The 24,595-nt window shown below is 42.0% G+C and overlaps 1 protein-coding gene across 14 annotated transcripts in view; it reads left to right on the top strand.

The window, feature by feature from the left end:
* LOC136441165 (protein crumbs-like) overlaps positions 1-24,595 on the top strand; it is a 59,773-nt gene that overhangs the window by 26,757 nt on the left and 8,421 nt on the right. For 3 of the 14 annotated variants that reach the window (XM_066437272.1, XM_066437265.1, XM_066437269.1), the window contains exons 2-21: positions 5,836-6,402; positions 8,470-8,601; positions 9,558-9,761; positions 10,077-10,547; positions 10,781-10,977; positions 11,261-11,411; positions 11,725-11,855; positions 12,188-12,401; positions 13,286-13,718; positions 13,918-15,215; positions 15,548-15,742; positions 16,227-16,823; positions 17,142-18,016; positions 18,499-18,576; positions 19,103-19,364; positions 19,612-19,734; positions 21,052-21,276; positions 22,092-22,313; positions 22,925-23,146; positions 23,850-24,071. In XM_066437272.1, coding sequence (XP_066293369.1) covers positions 5,836-6,402; positions 8,470-8,601; positions 9,558-9,761; positions 10,077-10,547; positions 10,781-10,977; positions 11,261-11,411; positions 11,725-11,855; positions 12,188-12,401; positions 13,286-13,718; positions 13,918-15,215; positions 15,548-15,742; positions 16,227-16,823; positions 17,142-18,016; positions 18,499-18,576; positions 19,103-19,364; positions 19,612-19,734; positions 21,052-21,276; positions 22,092-22,313; positions 22,925-23,146; positions 23,850-24,071 — 6,819 coding nt within the window. Of the gene's footprint in view, positions 1-5,835; positions 6,403-8,469; positions 8,602-9,557; positions 9,762-10,076; positions 10,548-10,780; positions 10,978-11,260; positions 11,412-11,724; positions 11,856-12,187; positions 12,402-13,285; positions 13,719-13,917; positions 15,216-15,547; positions 15,743-16,226; positions 16,824-17,141; positions 18,017-18,498; positions 18,577-19,102; positions 19,365-19,611; positions 19,735-20,115; positions 20,224-21,051; positions 21,277-22,091; positions 22,314-22,924; positions 23,147-23,849; positions 24,072-24,595 lie in introns of all 14 variants that reach the window. The other 11 variants (XM_066437274.1, XM_066437276.1, XM_066437278.1 and 8 more) reach the window with 6 other exon arrangements.

Consider the following 24,595-nt stretch of genomic DNA (forward strand, 5'->3'; position numbering starts at 1 on the left):
CGACGCTATCGCGATATCCGTTAATTGTAACTCAATCAGTACTGTACATGTACGTGAAGACCACCTGGCCAAACATGGCCATTTTTGGTGGTCCCTTAGATGATTTTTCCAGTTGACACAAACACTAAGAATCCTGTCTATAGTGACCACCTGTTCACATACATTTAGACCAGATTTTATTGGTCTACCATGTGGTCTTCTTGGTTAATGTTCACTGTAGATCTATCATTCAATGCATATTTCTATCATTTTCAATTCATCTGTTCTGAAGCTCTTAGTATGGTAACTTCAGCAGTTGGAAAGATTAGTCGTCAAATCCTCGGAGGCGTCCAGAGATTTAGTGTGGATCATAGTATTCTGGAACAGACGTCCTCTTATCACTGAGGTTTATGGTAATCTGAGATATGTGATATAGAGTTGAAACATACGGCTGCGTATTGTACATGTATGCTATCACTTTTGAATTTAATAAACTCAATTTTGGTTGCAGTTGTTTTTAATAAGGAACATGCTTCTGTCTCATTGATATGCTTGCAGTGAATCATAAGTTATCTTTCAGACAGGTAACCGTAGACTTCATAAGGTGTCCCTCATCAAACAGGCCCTACACCTCCTGCAAACAGATGGTTTCACTCCCCAAGTTGTAGTCTAGCTCTTGTCGTTAGGCATATGTAGCTGCACCATCTGATGTGGCCCTAAAAGGCTGTAAAGAATCCTGCCTATGCCTTATCTCTCCTCTCAGTTGGCAGGTTCTTTGCAAGCCGCTTTAGCTTATGGTTGGGAGCCGTTGACAAGATATTTAGAGGAAGTCCATTGGGGGATCAGACTGATGGCTTAGGAGCAGATACTCTCAGCTTAGAGATGACCCCAAGACCCTGAGAGCCTTTCTATAATATCCTGGCTCCACTAGGATTAGTTCTTGCACACGCTGTTGAATATTCTGAATATTTGTTTCTGGATGAATGGTTGTTTTAGACTATTCGTCAAAGTCATTTTGGCGTATATGTCTTATGTGTAAATGATGACTGTATGAGGGAAGGACTTGGTTTATGTGTATAACATTTTGTTTATATGCATCCAGGCCAATATGCTGCTGCAATATAAAGAGTAGAGTAGAGTCTTTGGTCAGGTAGGATTGCATCCAGTTTAGACCGCTCCTTTTCACCTCTTCTTTAGCCGACTGACACTGGGTTTGTGTAGGTGGTTCAGTGCTCTGAAGTTGTATTTTACAGGATGGCTGAAGATGAACATGAATCAGAAGTAAAATCTGTCAAACATTCCTTTTTCTTCGTAGAGTGAACACTTGGAAAACAAGATTTTTTTTCTTTTTTGAATACACCATCCATCAAAGATGCAAGTGCGCATTCTTTCGTTTTGGGAATGATGTGGTATTTATTCATGCCACCATGGGGAGGCAGGGGCATGGCAGTCTCTTTATTTTCACTTACCCAGTCTATAGCTACATGTAGCTAAAAGGAAATTCTTCAACAGGAAGTTGGAGGTGCATGGCCTTAAATCTTGACAAATTAGAATGATAAGAGTTAAGTCAGGAGATAAAAGACCAGACTTCATTTATTTGAGTGAACAGTTGTGTAAACACAAACGTACTTGTCTCATGTCCTTTGTTTTGTTCATCAACTTCATGTTCTGTTTAGACCAACTTTCCACACTATCATCTTGTCCCTTGCATCAACTCTTTTCAAACTTTTCCTTTCAAAATCAAAGCATTCTGTGTAGTGTATGAAAGATACAAGAGATGCAAAAGTTGTTTATCATTCAGCATTCAGAGATTGTGGGGGTAATTTTCTGATCTGATGAATTGTTTTATCTAAGTGATCCATTATCTGATCATCTGGAAACTATCTGTGGTTTTCAGTTCATTAGATGTCAACATAAACAGTGGTGTTACCACAGAGGGTTTGATTGTCATTTCTGTGGTATTCCTGATAAAAGCCTTTATAGGGACATGATTCAAATCTCTGGCCAGTCTGGGTCAATTATCAGAAACAGATTTATTCAGATTGTGCACATTCCTGGAACATCTGGTGGACAGCATTGTCTAATTTAGCTGTCAATCATCTTTGTAAGAAATGTGTTTGATATCAGTGTGAGATGCTGTATAGGCAGACCCAAACAATTACTAGAGAAGCTATACATAGTGATCCAAGAATATTGAGTTTATAACAGTACATTCCTTTCTCTGGCTAATACAAAAGCTGATATGATATTCTTCATTGGTATCCATTGGACATAAAAAGGACATTTTGCACATAAGCTAACACTGGACAAGCAAAATGTCCTATGGCAAATATGCCCATATAACTTTTTGTCTGGTTATCTTTTCTCACCCCTCATGATGTGTACATTTTCCAGACTGGCTGGGCTTCTGTTAATTGGGCTTTAATGATGTCCCCTGCTTTGCTTCACAGTTTGGGGTTAATCCTTTATTGGTGAAGATAATTGTTGTGATAATACATGATTAAAAGACAGCATGATGTAGCATTATTGTAGATACAAATATACTGTACATTTCCGATATGCAAATATCCTTGGTAGCAGTGGTACCAAAGATTGACTTAGACAATAAATTCTTTTGGGGGTGGAGTGGGGCTGGCCTTATCTGAACATTTTGTACATGTCGCCTTGGAGGAATGCAATATCATCATCTGTTTATAGCCATCATATGTCATCCCTGCACATATAATGAAAATCAAGCCTTACTGCACAACATATATTCTGATGATGATATATACATGGGGTGATTAGTTCCTACAAAATCTGCCCTAGGCATCTACACTTGACTGACAGAACGTGCTAATGCCTCAGAGGTGAATAGCTTCCATGTTCTGGATCATTAAATATGTGATCAGAGTCCACATGAACCTCCCAGGTCCCCAAATTAGGTCCAGAACCTGTTGGGGTGGGTTTGGGTTCTACCCTGGCATTCCGTTTCAATCAGTGTCCAAAATGAGATAACCTTTCCTCAGGGGTCACCACCTTGGTATGGGTTTTTGAGACAGGGCAGCTGACCAGCTTAGCAAGGCTGGAAACAAACACTTCTGTGGGTTGGAGTGCTTGTAACTTGGGCCACTTATGGCTCTAATCCTGTAAGTGTGAGGACTGTGGATTTCTCAAGTTTTGATCATTTGTCTGATAAAGGTCCTACTCTCTTTTGATCTAATGGTTGACCCCTTATTTCTCTCTTGTGTATAAATTGTTTTGCTCAAATCTACCCATCCTTTAAGAGGAACAAAAATATTAATTTTCATTCATCATTGGTAGACTGGCTCAGGGACTTAATGAAAAAACATGGTGCTGTAGGATATGAACAAGTAGGCCATCTGAGGAACCATATTGAGGAACTCACTTGAAGTGTGTCAGTTGGTAAATGTAACAGATTTTGGTTTATTGCTGCTGTAGTAGTTTACATTGTTTTGACAGGTGTCCCTCTTTGAAGCTTTCATTTACGTCATAGTATCCGCTATTGCTACAGCTTTGTGATAACGTACAAACAATGTTAGTGACCACATCCTTTGACTAGTTTGAGTCAAATACGGAGGTACAATGTATATAAGGGAAAGGGTGTAATACAGCTCATTTACATTGCCTGAAAAATTCTATTGTTTTATTATCCTGTTGGGTTCCTGGAGGAAGTGTTTTGATAACACTTTTACAAAAAAGTCAAAAGAGATGCTTTACTTGTGCCTTGAGGCCTAGCTTAGCATCGGAATTTCGATTTTCCCTTCGGACACAAAGCTCTGAGTGTGGCTGAGATTCCTGTAGCTGGATTGTGGCCTGTTTGCTGGTAACGCTTATCCCACCTAAACTTCCCAGAGGTAGAAGTATGTCAACATGGCTAGTAGAATAGGAAGGCTGTTTAGAAATCAAAGTAAAGTTTATCTCATTATAGTTTACTGGATCAAGCCTGTCCCCGAACAGATTATAAAGGAGATTAAAGGCTGCATTGCTTGTCTGAATCAAATATACCCAAAGGAAATACCTTAAGGCCTTCTACCTTGATAACAGTGTAGCCTTTAAAGACACCTTTGTTGATGGTGGACTTAGAATGGCAGACGAAGATAAAACAATTTGTTTCCTGGTAATTATAAGGGAATGCTGCTGATGGAAAAATCTACCTGTAGAACTGGGTGTGTTTTGTGCCTGCTGGAGGGGTTGATCCTTGCCATATCAGGTTCTCCCCTGGACAAAATCTCTGCACTAATTTTGGGATCTCTCTAAAGCAGTGCAGTGGGGTTCACACTGGAGTATTGTTTCTTCCAACATCCCATGTAAGATGCACAATACGTTGTACACAGGAGATTTGTTTCTAGGGCTTATTAATAGTCCATGATATTGTGTTACAGCCATACATGTATATGAGTTATGGCCTGACTGGAACAGATGCATCCTGATAGAATGCAACAACATTGTCCCCGAATAGACAGCCTTCCATATTTCACAGTAACACAAGATGGCTGCCCCAATTATCGGGATATCTGGTTGCCGTGGCAACAGCTGAGATTGGAAAGATTGTTGGTTTTGGCAGGGTCCCACTCAGGATGTTATTCTGTTGGGGATCAGATTTGTCCTGCACTGCTGACCCCCTCCCACCATATCATAGCGTAATTGGACAGGAGCTGTGTCCTCTCTTGCATTGTTTGGTTGAGTAACGAATTTTGATTTAGAATAAATAAATGATTTTCAACTTCCCATAGGCTAAGGATAAATTAAAAGACAATATTGACAAGGAATATGTAGTTATACTAAATCTGAATTTGACCAAGCAATGCAGCAAGAATTCGAAGTGTTATAGAAGTACTTGTCATTGTCATGCAACATGTTTATAACAACAGAAGTCCTTGCCTAGCCCAGGTTTAATTGAAAGTTGACCCAATGACCTTGACCATAGTTCTGTGACATCCCATCCCTCTTCCTCTTAACCTCTCAGTGGGAGGCTGTATCTTGTTTCTGTTCAGCTGGTCCCAAAGAATGTCTTTCAACTTTTGGAAAAGAACTAAAAGAATGCAGAAGTATCTCACTTCTCTCTGAGATGTTTCTAGGTGCCATACGATGCACGCATGTAGACGTAGTATGATGTACAATGTACTCGTACCACTAACAACATACTTCATAACTGGTACTCAAGAGGGAGTATTCAATGGATGTAGAAAACTAGAATGTTTCATCATGGTGAGGACAATTACTGGCAGAACTATTTGTCAAGGTCATACCCCCCTCCTTCCTTTCTAGCCTGTCATCCTGATTTTCTGTAGCTTCAGTCTGGTGGGATAACGGATAACTTTGTTGGTACAAAAGGGAGTATGGAGTCGGGAGGTTAGTCTGTATCAGTGTGAGAACTGGGGCACACCATCTGTACAACATGGGGAGGGGGCACAGGGCGGACAGTAGGCAAACAAGTCAGTCCATCAATGTCCCTTGTGCCATTGCTCCCAACAGAGGTGACCGCTGGGTTTCTGGGTCAGGAGACATGATTTTTGTGTAGTTTTCCCAGACAACTGCAACTCGTGATTGAGCTTAGTAGACAAGTTTGTCATATGATTTGTACTCTAAAAATAAAATTGGTGTAGCCTATTGTAATTTGAAATCAATGCTCAAGATTTGGTTCACACTTTTTACTTTGAAGATGACTTAAATGTCAAAGTTTCAAAAGAACAAAAAAACATTGAAGTCATCTTCCATTATTTTGTTGTTTCTACAGTAATACAGCAAGCAAGTAACATACATACCATCATGACTGCATGTGCTACATATCTTCCATCATGAACTTGCATCTCATAAAGCCATCATCTTACAGAAACTTCTTTATTTTTCCAGGTCTCTCACTGCTAGCTGTTGTTGCAGCCCAGACAACGCAAGCACCAACGCCAAGTGCAAATGCCTTCTTCAACGGCTTCAACTCCTATGCAGTACTCCCCAACACCTTAGACATCACCTCTAGACTAACATCCTTCAGCTTTAGAACTTGCAATGGGGGCCAACTCCTACGACAGGAGGGAAGCAATGGGGACTACATAGAGATGTCTCTTCTAGAATCAGGGGTTTTAAGATTCTCTTTTCGAAAGGCAGGGGGAAGGGGGGAAGATTTTGTTGATCTAGGGTCGGGACTCACCACCAATCAGATGTGGCACACAGTAAATCTAGAGTATTCCGTAGGTAACCTTACGTTAAGCGTTGATGGGGAACAAATCACAGTTGCGTCCCAGACCGTCAGAAGTTACGTGCTGGACATCGACTTGTCTGGAAGTGTGGATGGAGGAGTAATGATTGGACGCGGACTCATCGGATGTGTGTATGAGGGTCCAGGGGTTCAGTTGACCACTGCAACATCACAATCCAGTGTCCAGTGGGGTAGCTGTCCTTTGGAGAATGTTGAGGGATGTGGTAAGTACATGTGTTGTCTTTGGAAGGAAGGACACTGGTGTACAATATTGTGTGTATATACTGTACATGTATTCTTAGGTGGATGATGATATATGATTTTGTTAGCATGTGACTTTCATTTGTAACAGTCATTAACCTCTATCTGTCAGATGACCTTAATCCGTCATTTCGATAATATTGTTTCAAGAAATCTTCTGAAAAACTGATAAATGATAGTTCCCTCTTTACAAAATTTGTGCCATTTTGCTATTCCCCCAAACATGTCAGATAAAGGTTGCAAGCTGTTATGTGTATATTGTAGCTTTTGTGTTTGCATCCACCCTTGATGTGCTGCTTTTTTTCAAACTCAAAGCCTTGTTTGAATTTTAAAATGTTTTGTTTTGAATTCTGACATGCTGCTGTCTTTCTTTGTGCTCTTGTAGTGACAATTTGATTTCCGTTTTTCTATCTTTATTTTGCTAAGGTTGTATGGATTGAAGGCTACTTTCCATATGTCTACAATGTGCTTTTTGGTGATTGTCATTATCAAAAATTCACTATGAAATGCTAGGTTGATTAACTTGTATGGAACTGTATTTTGGTTTGTATCTTTATGGAATGCCTTAGAAGCTTTAATCATTGCAACTTTCTATTGTTCGTTCTGGTATAAAGCTTTAAATAATTTTCATTTGTTGTATTTGCTGACATCAACTCTACTTTCCAGGCCTAGCAGAGGATAGAGGTATGTGGGAGGTGGCGGCTTAGCTCAGTCCAACATTTACACCACTAAATTTTTCCTCACTTGACTCAGGAGAAAATGAGTGCCTATATACTAGCTTTGGTTAGGATCTAGGAATGCCCTCTCAGATAGGAGGTAACGCTAGAGGTTACTGTTCGAGGAGAGCCAAACCTTGAGCAGGTTGAAGACCACAATTATCAATTCTGGTATTCTGGACCTACACATCTGGTCTAACATAGTTGACAAAGGGCTAGCAACCTCTCCCTGTATGCCTCCAAACCCTTCATACAGCAAGGATAATCCGTTGTCTTATGTTCACATGAAAGGGACCAAACAGTAACAACAACTCTCAATATATTTTTAAAGCAACTTGAAGTGTTATCTATTCTGAGATCATCACTCATCGCTGTTATTCTAGTCTGACATTTTCCTGTGGTAATATTGGCACAAGAGCTGTCTGACTTGTGACCCAACAGTCATCAGAGACCACACACACAACACCCACACCTGGATTTTTCATTCGTCCCAACAACCTCTGCAACTTTCCCATGAACCTCTCCTTGTTCCCATGGCAACCACATGGACAGGATGATACTGACTATTCACAGTGTTGACATTTTCAGAGCAAAGTAGATTACTTTATATGTTTCACAAATCAAGATGCTTAATGAATTCCAAATTGTATCACTATATGTTGTCTCGTTTGGAACAGTGTAGAGACCAGGCATGTCGTGAAGTCAATACCATGAATGCCAGCACGAAACAAGTAGAGAAGGACCTCTTGGCATCCAGACACATTACACAAGCTACATGTACCTGAGGCTGTGCAGGTTGATTGATTCTTTTTCGGCCCTTCAAACCAAACAATACAGGGGCATTCAATACAACAATGTATAAGAAAGATATATCATTTTAACCACCAAAGTCATTTTAATACACTTGACCATAGTCTACCTACATGTATGATTTAACTCAAAATTCGTGTGGTATAATACATAGAGTATGTCTCATGCGACTTTTCTCACTTGATAACCCTTATTCCCTATCATGTAGGCACTGACACTGTTGTTAGAAAAAACAGCCTAACTCATACTTGCCTAACTAATCCAGTGGAGTTACCACTATTAGCAAGTAGTTACATAGTTTTGTGTAGTCCAATAGTGCTCAGCTATTAATCTGTTACTAGAACATGAAGGGTGCTAAGAAAAGCCACCAGAACACAACATAGATTAGTACTGATTGTTGATAACCTTTTCTCTAACCTATTAACTTCAGATCTGCTTCTGCCTTGACTAACCAGTGTTCATGTTGTCACCATAACAGCATGCTGTGTGTTTCTGTCATCCCAGATGGCCCAGTTGACACGGACGCCTGCGTTAGTCACCCTTGCGAGAACGGCGGGAAATGCGTAGACGAAATCCAAAACTACACATGCATTTGTACGACTAGATATACCGGTCGAAATTGCGAGATCGACACGGGTATGCCACCGCTAACTTGTGTCTCGTATATAATCCGACATCTATCACTTTTTGGTCCTCACTTGAAACTAACGCATACATAACACATCTCATGTGTGGCAATTAGTTCTTCCTTGGCACACTAATATGTATGGAAACTAATGAAAACTTTTTCTTTTAATTACTAGAAACACAACTGGAAAAAAACAACCTTTCAACCTTTCTGTTCTAACAATGCATGCACAAATGATTGCACCCAAAAATATAATTCTTATATATCAAATGATCCTTTTTTTTTAAATCATCAAGCTCAGGTTTTAGTAATTTTGCATGACAGATGTAATTAGATTCTAAAACGATATTCTAATCTGGTGATGGGCAATGTTTTCCGTGCTTATAAATGGTGATGGTCTGATTATATGTAGGTTTCCAGTCAGCTTAATTTCCAATGAGTGATTAGAAATTGATGTACAATCTTTGTTTCTTATCCTGAAATCTTTGCAGACATCCCTGGCATTGACAACATACATTTTTGTACACTGTATGTGCTTCTATAACAGGGTGTTACTTCCTTTTTTTAAGGTTTCATGTATACACAATCATAACAAGGGTCTATTTTACTTTCAGTGCTGTCTTCTGTTGGTGTTGATGTGGTGTAACACTTATTAATAAGTTTTTATTATACTTCTTATGCAGCTGTCTTCTTTTTTTCTCCTGTTGTCTGTCTTTCCACAGTTCTGTGCAAAAGTTTTGTTCATTTTGGATTTAAAGATACAAAAAAAGATTGTCTAAACTCATTATTGCGCTCAGGCACATATAAAGATATCAGTTCAGACCATTTTTCCATTCTCTAAGCCAAAAGTTTGAGTTGGACATTTTCAGAACAAAACTTTTGCCATTTTAGTTCACTGCACATTGCCTCTTTGACTGTAATTACATCTCTGCAAACGTTAAAGACAACATATGGTCCAATGTAGGTCCACTGTGTGAGTCACAAGCTAACCTGTGCTACAATGGAGGAGTCTGTCAGGAACAGCAGAATGGGAACTACACTACCTGTGTTTGCCGAGACGGGTGGGCTGGACCGCGGTGTACGGAGAGCCCCTGTGTCAGCGAACCCTGTATGAACGGCGCAACGTGTTTGAATGTCACCGGTGGATACCAATGCACATGTCCTGATGGTACATAGGTTTTCATATTCTCACAAAGTAGTGATAATGTTTTGTATATTTTCATTGTAACTCTGGTCTTTTTAATTTGGAAAGTTGGGATTGAAGCAGCATACTTTCCATATTAATATGGTCCGTGTCTTTATTTCTGTCATGGTCTCTGTCAGTATTCAGATATTTGACTGCATATTAGTTTCCTTCTGTTGAAGGGCTGCTAGTGCTGCATATTCAGGTATGTTTGCTTGTTACTTTATGTTAGTAATACCACCTACAGCTTTCAAAAGTCTGAGGTGATCTTAACCATGCTGGTGCTGTATGTTGTTGCAGGCTTTGCTGGTGTGAACTGTGAAATCAACATTAACGAATGTGCCAGTGTCCCTGCACCATGCAAAAATGGTGGCGTATGCACAGACGACATATTTGGAGTGATCTGTGACTGTACCGACACTGGGTACGAAGGCCCTTTCTGTCAGGACGACGTGAACGAGTGCAACAACGATCCGTGTCAAAACAGCGGCACCTGCTTCAACCGTCCAGGTGGCTTCACCTGTCAGTGTGCGCAGGGCTGGGACGGCGAGACTTGTGAAAATGAGCTTGACGAATGCATCTCGGACCCGTGTCAGAATGGCGCCACGTGCGAAGACAGACAAGGGTCGTACTTCTGCAACTGTGTGTCGGGATTCGAGGGGACCAACTGTGAAACCAGCCAGGCTTGTCAAGCACAGCCGTGCAACCTAGAGGAAGACTGTTTTCCAGAAGGTTTGGACTACCGTTGTGAGTGCAAGCCAGGCTATGAAGGTGGGTGGTGCACTTAATTATATCATTGCATATCTGTGTTAAAGATAGCTGATAATTGATTGGTTGTTTGGAAATTGGAAAACCACGAAGGTACATAAAAGTAAGGCTGATTAGCCCAGCATAGAGTCAGTTAACAAGTTAGGTAATGCATGTGAGTTAGCATGTTGATTTGTGAACAAGCTGCGTAGACAAACTGTGTACAGTCTTATAACTGATGTCATTTGCACTCATAGGGTCTGCGGGAAACTGCAGGGAGATTGACGAGTGTGCCAGCAATCCGTGTCGTAACCGCGGCACCTGTAATAACTACATCAACTACTACAACTGCTCCTGCCGCGATGGCTACTACGGCTACAACTGTGAGAACACCAACGAGTGTGTGCTGCGGCCCAACTACTGCAGGAACGGGGCAACGTGTCGGGACTTAACGGTGTGATCTTTTGATGTGACATAGTCATTAGGCTTTTCACCTTATTGATATACTTTTTTGTTTTAATGTTACATTAATGTAGTGTTTTAGTGTTACATTGCTGTGTAGGTGGAGTGGGAATGAATGAGTAGTATATTAAGTATAAGAGGTCCTGGAATACTTTTTTTTATTTTGTTTGTGTTTTCATACAGTTCAAGCCAATCATTTGGGAGGGGTGTACAAATGACACCTGGCACTAATAAAGCATTCATTTATGCTCAATTGTTGTCATTCATTTATACAGGCGTCCTTCGAGTGCGTCTGTGCGGTTGGGTTTACGGGAGAAGACTGCTCGGAGAACATTGATGACTGTGCACAGAACACCTGTCAGAATGGAGCAACGTGTATGGACGGAACCAACCAGTATACCTGTAACTGTGTGGATGGGTTTGCAGGTGAGTTTCGCACCTGGCGACATTAAAGATTTCTTAGACATTATCTAATTATTATTCAATCATGACAGCATCTGGTTTGTGTATTATTAAGTTTTTTGCATGTACCAAAATGTAACCTTATCTTGGACAATCAGTCTTTTTTGCTGTGGTACACATATTTCTCTAGTACTATGCAGCTATTTATCAAATACACAACAAAAACAAATTGATGTTGATAGGCTTTATTTGTTTACATAAAGCCTTCCCACTGGTTCATAATCAGCCTTTGACATTTGTAGACCTGATGATCTTATGATACTGCTTTTCCCTACAGGCGACAGATGCCAAACCAACATTGATGACTGCAGCCCAGACCCTTGTCAGAATAGTGGGACCTGCACTGATCTTGTCAACGACTACAGATGTGAATGTACAACTGCCTGGGCAGGCAAAAACTGCACTCAGGTAAATCAACTATTTTACATGATGACCTTCCATTTGCATGCTTCTTTGATACTGTGGAGGTTAGCAATTGCATGTAGGTACAGCTACATACATGTAATAGTGTACCTGGTTAGTAAGTGAATAAAGGCAGACAAAAAAACACAAAAACAACTGGGTTTTTGCAATAGGAGAGTAGAGAAGTATTTAGGCTATCCTAGTGTGGCTCACTGTGCCTCAACATTTCAGCACCAGGATCTAAATTGTTTTGCTCTTTCTGCAGATTGTGGGGCATGAAAAAGTTTGCATTTGAAAATAGTGTTGTTGACTACAATTCTATGGTTTCTTTTTTGCAGGCAAATCTGTGTGAAGTGCCCACACCTGTTGTGTGCGAAGATGGGAAGGTGTGTTTTATATCAGAGGATGGACTTGGTACTGACTGTCAGTGTCCTCTGGGCTACACTGGAGTCAACTGTGCCGACAACATCGACGAATGCGACCCTGACCCGTGCCAGAACAACGCTACCTGCATCGACGGGATCAACAAATTTGTCTGCAACTGCACCAGTGGTGAGTGTTATTCTTAATCTACCTTTGTGTACAGTTATTTGTGGTATATCCACTGCATGATAGGTGTGGTAGATGTAAGTACATGTGTAAGGAACTGACTGCCACTGTTATGACGTATTGCGCATCATTGCACTGTGATCAACACCCTTTTTTCTGAGATTTTCGAGAGGTTGATGCTTGAAAATTGAAAGCAATAAAAACAGCATTAATTAAAGTGCATAAGACACCAAAATACAACATTTTCTTATTATCTGAAATAGGAGTAGCACCATTCAAGGAATACAAACGTTTAAAACAAATACACACCCATCTGATGTTATCTAACATTGAACCATCAGAAACCATACTTCCATGGATCCAGCTCTTTATTCTTATCTGATCTTCTCACCAGGTGATTACATTAATCAGTGACTAATGCCCACTCATGATGTCACAATGAACACGGCTGCCAGTTCCAAACCTTACACCACGGCTTGTCAAAAACATTATTTGATGAGCAAACAGTGCTCAATCATCGTGATAACATTCAATTAAAGGACATGACAATATCTATTTCGTTTTCTTGTAAAAATAACGTTCTTCCCGAGCCTCAGTGCAAAGTTCCAAATTGGCTGCCATGTTCATTGTGACGTCATGAGTGGGCAAGTCACTGATTAATGTAATTACCTGGTGGGAAGAATCAAAAGCTGGAGGTATGATGTTTTGATGGTTCGATGTTCAATAACATCCGAAAGGTGAATATGTTGTGAAAATTTCTATGTTATTTAACAATGATATTATGGTTTACGAAATTTCAGGAAATTCTTAACGTTGATGTCATTGGTGTCTTATGCACTTTAAGACTAGAACATAGCTAGACTTATGTTGTGTTGATGTTTCTTCAGGCTGGCAGGGAGTGACCTGTGAGGAAGACATCGATGAGTGCCACCCGTCGCCATGCCAACACGACTCCGTTTGTGTCAACAATGAGGGAAGCTATGACTGCTTCTGCCGTCAGGGCTACCATGGAAAGAACTGTGAACTGGACATCAACGAATGTTATTCTGAGCCCTGCCAAAACGGCGCCACCTGTCAGGACCTCATCGCTGAAGCCAAGTGCACCTGCGCCCCGGGGTACACCGGGGTTTGGTGCGAGCGGGAGATCAGGGAGTGCGACTCCGACCCGTGTCAGAATGGAGGGACGTGTATCGACCTGATCGCTCGGTACAACTGCTCGTGCATGCCGGGCTGGGAGGGCGTGAACTGTGAGCAGGAGGTGGACGAGTGTGAGAGCAGTCCGTGTTTGAACGGGGGCCAGTGCACAGACTTGTTCAACAAGTAAGCAGTGTTCTTACTTTAGTTGTTCACAAGATTTCATAGCATAATGTACGTCATGATTTCTACGTTCTTACTCTAAGGCAATAATAAAATAAGGCATAAACTAAACATAAAGGCATAAACAAAATGTCAGTCATCTGCATGTCATACCAGGCAACTCTATTTTCAAACAATAATTTTCTCCTTTTTTCCCTTCCAGCTACACCTGTAACTGCAGCAACACTGGTTTTGTGGGGAACGACTGTGAGGTAGAGATCAGGGAGTGTGACTCCAGCCCCTGCCAACATGGCGGCATCTGCAACGATCTCATCAACTACTACAACTGCTCATGTTACGATGGATTCGAAGGCTACAACTGTGAGACAGACATCGACGAATGCGCATCGGATCCATGTCAGAACGGAGCAACGTGTACAGAGAATTCAGCGGGTGGGAACACGGACTGGCCCAACGCCGGAGGGTACATGTGTACGTGTGTTCCAGGCTATGCTGGGGACAACTGTGAAACAGATATCAACGAGTGTGATTCTGATCCATGTCAGAACGGAGCAACCTGTAACGACTTGATCAACATGTACACCTGCGACTGCGTGCCAGGATTCAGGGGCACGAACTGTGAGGAGAACATTGACGAGTGTTCGGAATACGGCGGCAACCCATGTCAGAATGGGGCCAGGTGCGTCGATGGTATCAATGACTACACCTGTGTATGCTCACAAGGACTGGGTGGTAAGAACTGTTCGGTAACACTGATCGGTTGCAATGTAAATGGGTGTGAAAACAACTCCACCTGTGTGCCATACTTGCAAGATGAAGCAACTGACACGCACAATTACACCTGTAACTGTGATAACGGCTTTGTTGGCCGCAACTGTGAGAAAGGCACAACTCTGTCGTTCGATGGAAGTGGGTTTATTGTTGTCCCTCCGCAAACTGGCCCCACTGTCACATTGCAGATCAGGTTCAGAACCACATTGCCATCTGGCGTTCTGGCCTTCGTTGGGGATGCAAACCACCACGGCATCTTGGAGATTGTTGACAACAAGATACAGCTCACCCACTTTAACGGTACTGTGAAGAGAAATGTCGAAGTTAACAAGATCATCAGTGATGGGGAATGGCACGACGTCACCGCAAGCATTATGGAGTCTGGTACCATGTCTGTTTGTGTTGATGTCTCCAACTGTAATGATGGTAGCGTCGGTCAGACCGTAGATTTTGGAGACCTGCATGTCGGTGGAGCCGACAGCTCTCTGCTTGCTCTGACAACATCTCGTAAGAACTATGTAGGCTGTGTGGAGGACATTGTGAGGGATGGTTATGCCATCGTAGCAGCAGACTACATTTCACAGGGATCTGGATCCATCGCGGAGGGGTGTGATCGGAAGGATCAGTGTAATCCGGATCCGTGCTCGGGGAAGGGCATGTGTACAGACGAGTGGATCCAGTACACGTGCGAGTGTGAACGGCCTTACACTGGAAACAACTGCAACTACAGTAAGTGCAGCATACTCTTTTGCTGTCTCTTTTCTAAGAGTACCTTGTAGTTTTTTCAACATTGCCAGTGTTAATCACACTTCGTGCATAGTGGGATTTTCAATGAAGTTGATAATATGTGGTTTATTCAGAGCATTGCTAAAATGTTTTCTGCTGCTATACCTGTAGTGCTGATTAGCTGAGGCTAGTGTCTGCTAAAGATGTCAAGAAAGTAGCAAATTTTGCATGCTGTTGTGGGTTTTACTGTCTGTAGGCGAGTAACGCTGCAGTTTTGTAATGATCCTGATTCACTAAGTGATCCTCTTTTGTTGTCATCTTTATTTACTTCACAGCCTTCAGCACCGGCACCTTCAGCAACGAAGACTCAAGCAGTTTTGCCAACTTTGTGGTTCCTCGCAGCAGTCCTAACGAACCCTTCAAGGTCTCCATGTTCTTCCGCACGCGGAAACCGGACGGTCTGCTGATGTTTACTGGAGAGCCGGGAGTCGCCCCTGGATCGCCACCTGAAGATGCTAACTATGTTGCAGGTTTGGACCTTTTTTTGCTCCTTCCAAAAAAGTTCTCTTTTACATGATAGTGATCCTGAAGAGTAGAGCTAAAGGGATAGGTGAGGTGAGAGCTAAAAAGGTGAATTATGATTCTTAGTTTGCGCATAGGTTTTGTCCAACAAAGAAGTGATAAGATGTAGGTTCAGATCCAGATATGCAGATGCTGTATTATTTCTCCAAGGAGTATAAACTGTTGTAAAGAGACTTGAAAAAGAATTGAATAATGTAACATTACATGTAGCTGCCAGCCAATGGAATCTTGCATCCAAGCAGTTAAATTTGTCATGTCAAAAAGTACTCCTAAAGTCTCATCTTATATATGGAAGGGAAGTTCTTTAGCCGATTCTGGATACTTCTACTGCTACTCTCAAATCGCGTAGTGTTTAAGTTATGAGTAGTCAACTTCTGTGTCATATGTAGATTTGTTTGAGTATTAAAAAGTAAATCTTTTCTACATCTTCAGTGCAACTTGTCAATGGAAGAATCCGTGTTGACGTCAAGGAGGAGGGTGAGACTATTGACCAGCCAAAGAGCTACACCCTGGGCGGAAGGCTTGCAGATGGAGAGTTCAAGTTTGTAGATGTGTCGATAGACGGAGAGAACATGTATATCAACGTGAACGACCAGGTCAGCAATACCATCACACTCGACAATGCTCCTAACCTACCAGGCGGTGTGTTGTATATCGCTGGTATGGACTTCCAAAACCCTGAAAATCTGGGTCTTTCCACCACCGAGCCATTTAAGGGGTGTATCCAGGACCTGCGGTACAACGAAACACGACTCGACTTCTATCCGCTCGCCATACCTGGCTTCCAGCTCGACTCTCCATCTCTTGATTCTACTGGCCTCAGTAACGTTAACAACACCTGTGTGAGTGACGACACCTGTGCCAGCAGCCCCTGTACCAACGGCGGTGTCTGCACCATTACCTGGAACGACTTTGAGTGTGACTGTCCTGTAGGGTACACAGGGAAGAACTGCTCTGAGACAGACTTCTGCTTCTCCAGTCCATGTCCATCCAACTCCACCTGCAACAACCTGGATGATGGGTTTGAATGTAAGTATTCTGTTTTGACAATGTGGATTGTCGTCCCTGGTATTGTGTCAGACTTTAATTTCCAGGTAGTAACAAAGTGTTATGTAGTCAATGTTAAACAAAAATGTAAAAACGCTGTTGAACAGAATATTGTTAAAGAAAATTATGGCATATAATGTGTACACGTGCTCAGATTTGGAAGAAAACTTACTCTGCAGACATTTTCATTTCAGTTTATTTCTTCAGTTTGCCTTTTTTTCAACAGTGACTCAGTAAACCTCACAACAAGATCTGTTCCTTCTTTATAAATCAAAACCTGTACATGTGTATTTTCACCAGGCCTTGCATCTGCCACCTTTGACCAAGACATGCTGGAGTACAGCACCAGCCCAAGTTTCACTGCTATTGACAACACCCTTCAAGTCAGCTTCCGGACAAGAGAAACGGACGCTCTTCTAGTCAGAGCCTCCGGTGGTTCCACGACTGTTGAGCTCGAAATTGTTGGCGGAAACGTCCACTTCACCTACAATAATGCGCTTTCTGCTGAGGGAAGCCTTGATGTGAGCGACGGAGAATGGCACACAGCAGAAGTCACGTTCTTGGGGACGGTGGCACAGCTGACTGTGGATAACGGTGCTGAAAATGTTACAGCAAACATGGGACAGGCTGCTCCAAACTTCGACAACTTTGTCGGGCAAGACACCATCCAAGTTGGGAGCCAAGGCGGGCAGGGTTACTTCAAGGGCTGCATGGAGGATCTACGCGTGGGTGGGGTCCTTTTGCCGTTCTTTGAGTCCTCTCAGATCCCGACAAACGCCTCCCAGAAGTTCAACCTCAAGTCAGCCGGTAGCATCACCGTTGGTTGCACAAGCGATGACGTTTGCGGGCCACAGCCTTGTGTCAACGGCGCCACCTGCTCTGACATCTTCAACGACTACAACTGCACCTGTGTGCCAGGGTACTCTGACAAGAACTGCAGCACCAACATAGATGAATGCGCATCAGGCCCCTGTCTAAATGGAGCCACCTGTCAAGATGCCATCAATGAGTACTCCTGCGACTGTGTTCCTGGGTACTTTGGGGACCACTGTGAGACAGAAATCAACGAGTGTGACTCCAGCCCCTGTCAGTTCAACTCCACGTGTATCGACCTGGTCAATGCCTTCTTCTGTAACTGCTCCACCAACTACACGGGTGAATTCTGTGAGGTTAACGTAAGTTCAGTCAATCATTGCTACTTCTTTACTTTGGTTGCAGCTGATATGTTTGGAGCTGTTGGTTATAGAAAAATGATCTTTTAACTCAATATTTACTGCCTTTTTACTTTGAATAACTGCCTTTCATAATTTTGTCAGCTTCTTGCTCAAATGCTAGCTAACAGAATTGCTGAAAGGAGATGTAGTTGTGAACACCAGGAAAAAGGAACATGCACTTTTTGCATTGAAGGTGTTTTAATCTGTTGTATTAAGGGTGGTTGTGTTGCAGTAACAAAGGCAGATAAAAACTGATGCATTGAATGTACAACACTGATTGACAAACTTGTGATGTTATTGAACTGTGGCTGTGTAGAGCTGGCATAAGCTAATGAAAACTGATGCCATTGAATGTGCAAGACTGATTTGGCAACTCATCTTATGTGACAAATGATGAAGCCTGGCTGTTGCATGACAAAAGAGCTTTGTTGCGACACTTACAGATCTTTGAGAGGTGCGATGCTGGGCCGTGTCAAAATGGAGCTACATGTAATGATCTCAACATTACTGCGACTAACAAGGTATGAGATTTTAAAACTAAGTGTTAAAGAGTTGTATGCTCTTGTGGATACTAAGAATGGTTGAAGCAAGAAATTGTATTGTTGTATAGTTGTATATTATTTTTAATGAATCAGATGTAATAATGGTGTTTCTTTAATTTTTCTTTTATTGACCAAAGACTTGAAGTGTTGATACAATGTATGCTTAAGAAATTAGTCCTGTTCATCACAGTGTAATATGCCATGCTTGATAAGTTTAATGTGCCATAAGTTAGGCCTGTTTCGTGTGATATTGCATTTTACAAAGCCACATTTTACGTAGAACATGTGCAGGATGTAACATCGGTCTGTTGTTGGTGTTGTTTGTACGATGGAAATTGACAAAACAAATGTAGCACGGCAACAATAAGACATATACATTTTTTCCCAGTTTTATCCAACAACCAACTCCAGTCAACAACCATATTTCCTTGGTCCCTTGAGTGGTTGGATACAAGTTTGACTGTATCACAAAGACTGAAACTGTTAACATGTAACCTTCCCCCAGGCGGCGTTTGAGTGCATATGTCCCCCTGGCTACGAGGGAAAGCTGTGTGACCAGGAGATTGACTACTGCGCCGGCCAGCCCTGCAGGTTCGGGGCCACCTGTTCCAACAACAGGCAGATATTTGACTACGAGTGCGCCTGTGTGCCAGGATACACCGACAAGAACTGCAGCACCAACATTGACGAGTGTGCTTCTGACCCATGTGAGAATGGGGCACAGTGCACCGATCTTGTCAATGGTTACACATGCCAGTGCACAGACGGTATGTGTGTCTTTTAAAATGATTATGTGTTGTTTAAACTTATCTAATGCTGAATATGTTCATCGTTGCATTGCCTAGGAAAGATTTTCAGACTGGTTGAACTGTATGCTATCCATAATTTTGTAATATCCTTGATTCAAAAAACTTCTGAATGGGTTAAGTTATTTGGTTATTTTGTATTATTCATGAAGTTTCTTAGCTTTCCATGCTGTTGTGTGTACTCACTCTGTTCCAACTATTTTTACAGGGTGGAATGGAACAGAATGCAATGTTGACATTGACGAGTGTTTGACGATAACCTGTGAGAACAATGGCTCCTGTGAGAACCTGCCCGGGTCTGTCAAGTGCAACTGTGCCGAGGGATATGAAGGTGACACTCCTTTTTCTTTTATGTCCAGCAGTCTCTGTCTGTGCCAAATAAAAGAAATTCCTGTACTCAAATTGGCCTTACATGAATATGCCCTCTTTCAAAACATATTTGAAATATGGTTTGAAAAATGATATGATTTATTTATGGCCAGTTTAATGTACTTTTTACAGCGATCTAGTTCCATATGAAGGGAAATTTTTAGCGGCTTGTAAAACGTTTACATTTAGGTTCCACTGACCCCACTGAAAGCATTTCAGCACAAAGGGCAGTGCAGGTGAACTGTTGTGTGACAGTGAATATTATACATAATGACTACCTTGTCTAAAATTACATGTTAATGTCCATGTTGATCTTCACTTGTCCTGCACACTACATCGACAGGCACCCATTGCGAATTCCGTAGTTGTGAGGAGGGCCATTGTATGAACAATGGTAGCTGTAGAATGACTCAGCAGGGCAGGGTCTGTGTGTGTGCCGACGGGTTCCCAGGTAAAACCAAACCGAGGCCACAGGCCTTGCGAAAAGTTGGTCAAAAGTTCCAGTTTCTCACCCTTCAGTTTTTAAACCTTTTGTTCTTTGGTTTGGAATCAGTTGTCGTTGTGACAAGTTTTACTGATGTGTTTGTTCGATGTGTTGTGTAAGAGGTGTCAGTGAAAACATTTGTGGTGACTGCACAGCCCCTGTCCTCCATGTTTTATTTCAACGTTAACAAATCACTTTTTGTGATCAGAGTTTGAACTTTTCACATTCAAAATTTAAGGCTTTTAAGTATTTTATAAGATTCTAGATATATTTTCTGACCTAGTTTTGTTAAAATCCTGGTTTACCACTTCCAACAATCCCTAATTGTTTCTTTTGCATGCTGGAAAAGTTTGACTTGCAGGAATGTTGTCCAAACTATTTCTGATGCTGCTATTACTAAGCAAATATTACATTCACAGTGCGCATGATGCTTACATGTAGTGTTTATGTGGACGTTTGATTCTTGAAACTTGCTCCACTGTTTACATACTTTTTTTTAATAAGAACATTCCTCAAACATGCATGATACTTTTTTTCAGTCATAGATCTGGATGTACTGCTATCAATCTTAGTTTGTTATGTTGACTGTCATTTTTAGTACATGTAGATGCATGAAGCGGATGCAAGGCAGTGCATGGCATGCATGGGTGTTCTGCTGTGAAGTTACATGTATAGCCAACATGTCTTCTTTCTTGTGTTGTATTCTAGGATACAATGTATTTCAAGGTAACAGAATTAACTGGTGGATTCTTTGATCAGTGATGACATCACATCTACCCTTTCGTCCTCTTGTAGGCGACCGATGTGAACTTGACATAGACGAATGCAACACGACCTTCCCATGTCAAAATGGGGCCACGTGTAACAACTCAGTTGGAACTTACACATGTAACTGTACCCTGGGCTACTCTGGGCACGACTGTGACGTGCCTGTTTGTAGCGGTGACGTGTGTCTGTATGGTTCGACCTGTATGACAAACTCCACTCATTGGTCATGCCTTTGTGCCGAGGGCTACCAAGGTATGATGGGAAGGAAAATGACGACTTTGACCTTGACGGTGGTTAACCTCCGGGCAATGAGGATTGCTGTGGCCTTTGGAATACTCCATTTTACATTCAGGGGGAGGACAGTCAGATAACATCTGTAACGTCTAATAACATAATTCCATGGAGGTACATGATTCTGCCACCCTGAAAAGATACTTCAAAACAGATGTCCAACCAAACGTTTATCCCTTAAGATTAGAAGATGTTCCCTGTAGTTCTGTCTATACTTTGCTGGAAAGGGTGAAGAATAAGAACTAGCACAATCAAGCAAACAATCAAGTCCCAGCAATCCTCATACCCAGTGTTCTGTGGTGATAGCTTGGAGATAACCCTGTGGTGTTGGGCCCTGCATGGTGCTCAGTGCATGCTGGTGCATGTGGTCTGTTAATGTAGCCTCAGTACTAGGAGCATGCTGTTTGGGAAGTGTTGGTGTAGGATTAGCATGTGTAGGGAACTTTATACATGTATCTTCTTGCGTTTTGTTTGTAGATTTTGTATTTCAGCTTCCCCTTCAGTTGATGCATGCAGTAATTTCTTTCAGTATAGGAACACAGTCAAGTAGATATGTACTGATGTACAGGTACTGCACACTTTACCTGGACATCAGTGCATGTGTCCTGTATATCCTTACTGTCCATATCACATGCACATACCTGTATACATAGTGCTGAGAACAAGATGCCTTTGTGCTAGATAATGATTCTCCCTTCAGCTAGAATGTGGATGCCTGATGAGGTTCTGATGTGTTGATACTGACAATACATGTACATGTATCTGTCCTGTCCCAGGCCTACGCTGTGATGAGGATTTTGACGAGTGTCAAACCTCTCCCTGTGAGCGCAGCGCCCCCTGTAATAACACGTTCGGCGGCTACGAGTGTCTCTGTCCGCTTGGCTATGCCGGTCAGAACTGCTCTGACCCGAGGTGCACTCCTGATCTGTGCGCTAATAACGCTACCTGCAATGATACAGGCCCAGACTGGGTCTGTTACTGTGAGGATGGGTTGGAAGGTGAGGTACGCCTCCAGGCATACATTTAGCCGGCTGGCTGTTCTTCAGAACCTTCTGCACTGTTTAGATTGGCATGGCTGCTTTGGTGATATACCGTCGTATGGTAGTTCATTTCTTTCCTTCACTCCCCAAGTTATTTGTTGGCTCAAAGCAATTAGTTTTGTCTGTTGGCATGGCCATATAGGTGTTTTCCTTCCTGGTTTTGCATAGCAGCTTTTAAGCGTTGCTTTTGGTCTTTGCAGTCATTAGTAACAGATCTTGGAACAGCCGATTGTCTCTTTTTCCTTCACTTTTGCAGGCCAGGTGCTACCTATCCGTTATTCCTGTGTTTATTTCTTTCATTGCCCTTTACCTGAACCCTTTTGTCATTGTGAATAATGCTTGGCTTCTATTCGGTGTTTGTTGGATGTTGTTGCGTTCTCTGTGGTGTTTCAGCTGCTGATAGAAATTGCATGTATGGCTATCAACTATCTTAGTTTTCACATCTTCTCCATTCAACTGAGTAAAAGTGATGCATAGAAAACTGAGCTTGTTGTTTCATTATGTCATGATGTCTTGAACAAATTGCAATATTCAAACATTTTTGGAATTTCCCACCCCTCCTTTCACAGGACTGCGATGCAATGAAGACGTAGATGAGTGCATGGGCGCTCCTTGTGAGCATGGTGCTCGCTGCAATAATACCTATGGCAGTTTCCAGTGTATCTGTCCCCTGGGGTACACAGGGCAGACCTGTGGGATGCCCCAGTGTTCGGCTGACTTATGTGCAAACAATGCCACCTGTAATGACACTGGCACTGACTGGGTGTGTGATTGTACTGAAGGGTTTGAAGGTGAGGTGTAGTAGTTACATGTACCCCTGCATGAGCCTCATGGACTGGCAATTTGTCCTAGCTACATGTAGAAATGCATGTCATTGTATGTTTCCCATTAGAAAAACAAACATCTTCAAGTTCTTTTGCTTTCGTTAGAATCAGCATTGCTTTATCAGACTTGCATTCATACTTTTAATCTTGTTTTGAAATGACTGAAGTGTCTTGTTTTCCCACTAGAAGCATGTACGTGCTAAATACAGTGTCTTGTTTGTACTCTCCTACTCAATGGAAATGTGTTTCATACAATTTCTGTTGTTTGTAATTTTTCATTTGTGTTGGACTTGGTTTACAACAGTATTTCAAGTGGAATGTGGAGTTTTCCTTTGTTGTTTGTCTCATTGAACAGTTGATTTTGGGCCCCGTGGTTTTGACTGGTTATACTTTCACCTTGGTTGTGACTCCTGAGTTGTTGGTTCATCTTGTTTGTCAGTCTTGAGTTGTAGGTCCATGCTTTCAATGTAGAATTGTACAGGCAGATCTGTCTATCATGCTCAATTTAAATGAACTGAAACTCATTTCTTACTACATCATCACAAACTTTAAGGTGCTTTTAGTTTCTTTAAGATATAGCTCAATATTGTGACAATACTTGTTGTCTAACAAAGTCACAAACAGTGTTCCTCCTGTCTTTTGCAATCCATTCCCGCCATCCTCTCTATAGGCCTGCAGTGTGATGAAGACATAGATGAGTGCATGAGCGCCCCCTGTGAGAATGATGCACTCTGCAAAAACACCTATGGCAGTTTCCAGTGTATTTGCCCTCTGGGGTACACAGGGCAGACCTGTGAGGCTCCTGAGTGTACTGCAGACTTGTGTGCAAACAATGCCACTTGTAACGACACTGGTACCGCCTGGGTGTGTCATTGTACTGAAGGGTTTGAAGGTGAGGTTATCAGTGTCGGCTGCTTATCTGTGTAATTCCTTCAATCCCTGAGTGACATCATGGTGTTCAAAATGTCATTTCACAAGCACAGTTCCTTCATCATTAGGCGATGCTGTGAAACATGTTGTGTTGGCAGCACCCTCTAGTAGATCATACAGGAGTTGCAGCTATTTTTTGTAAAGTTTGAGTCCTTTTTCTCCCCATTCGTTGGCCCTTAAGTTCCCTTCTGCTTTGTTCCCTGAGTTGTGGAGTGATGTCATTGATTTGTTTTGCTACAAGAGCTTTCTCCTTTGGTGCCCTGTTGTCAGATATGCACATCTTTGTGTCAATCAATTGCTAGTAGACACGTTGTATTATATGATATAGCCCAGCTTTTCTGTCCCTTTTCTATATTTTGTAGTCACCCACCATCACTGCACAAGTTATACAGCTTCCTACCAGTCTACATGCTTGTTCACTTTTAGGTTCTGGCAACTATGAGTTATTCCAACATACAATTTGGCATTCACCATTCTTGTTTTCTT

This window comes from Branchiostoma lanceolatum, chromosome 9 (assembly GCF_035083965.1).
Source record: "Branchiostoma lanceolatum isolate klBraLanc5 chromosome 9, klBraLanc5.hap2, whole genome shotgun sequence".
Classification (NCBI taxonomy): Eukaryota; Metazoa; Chordata; class Leptocardii; order Amphioxiformes; family Branchiostomatidae; genus Branchiostoma; species Branchiostoma lanceolatum.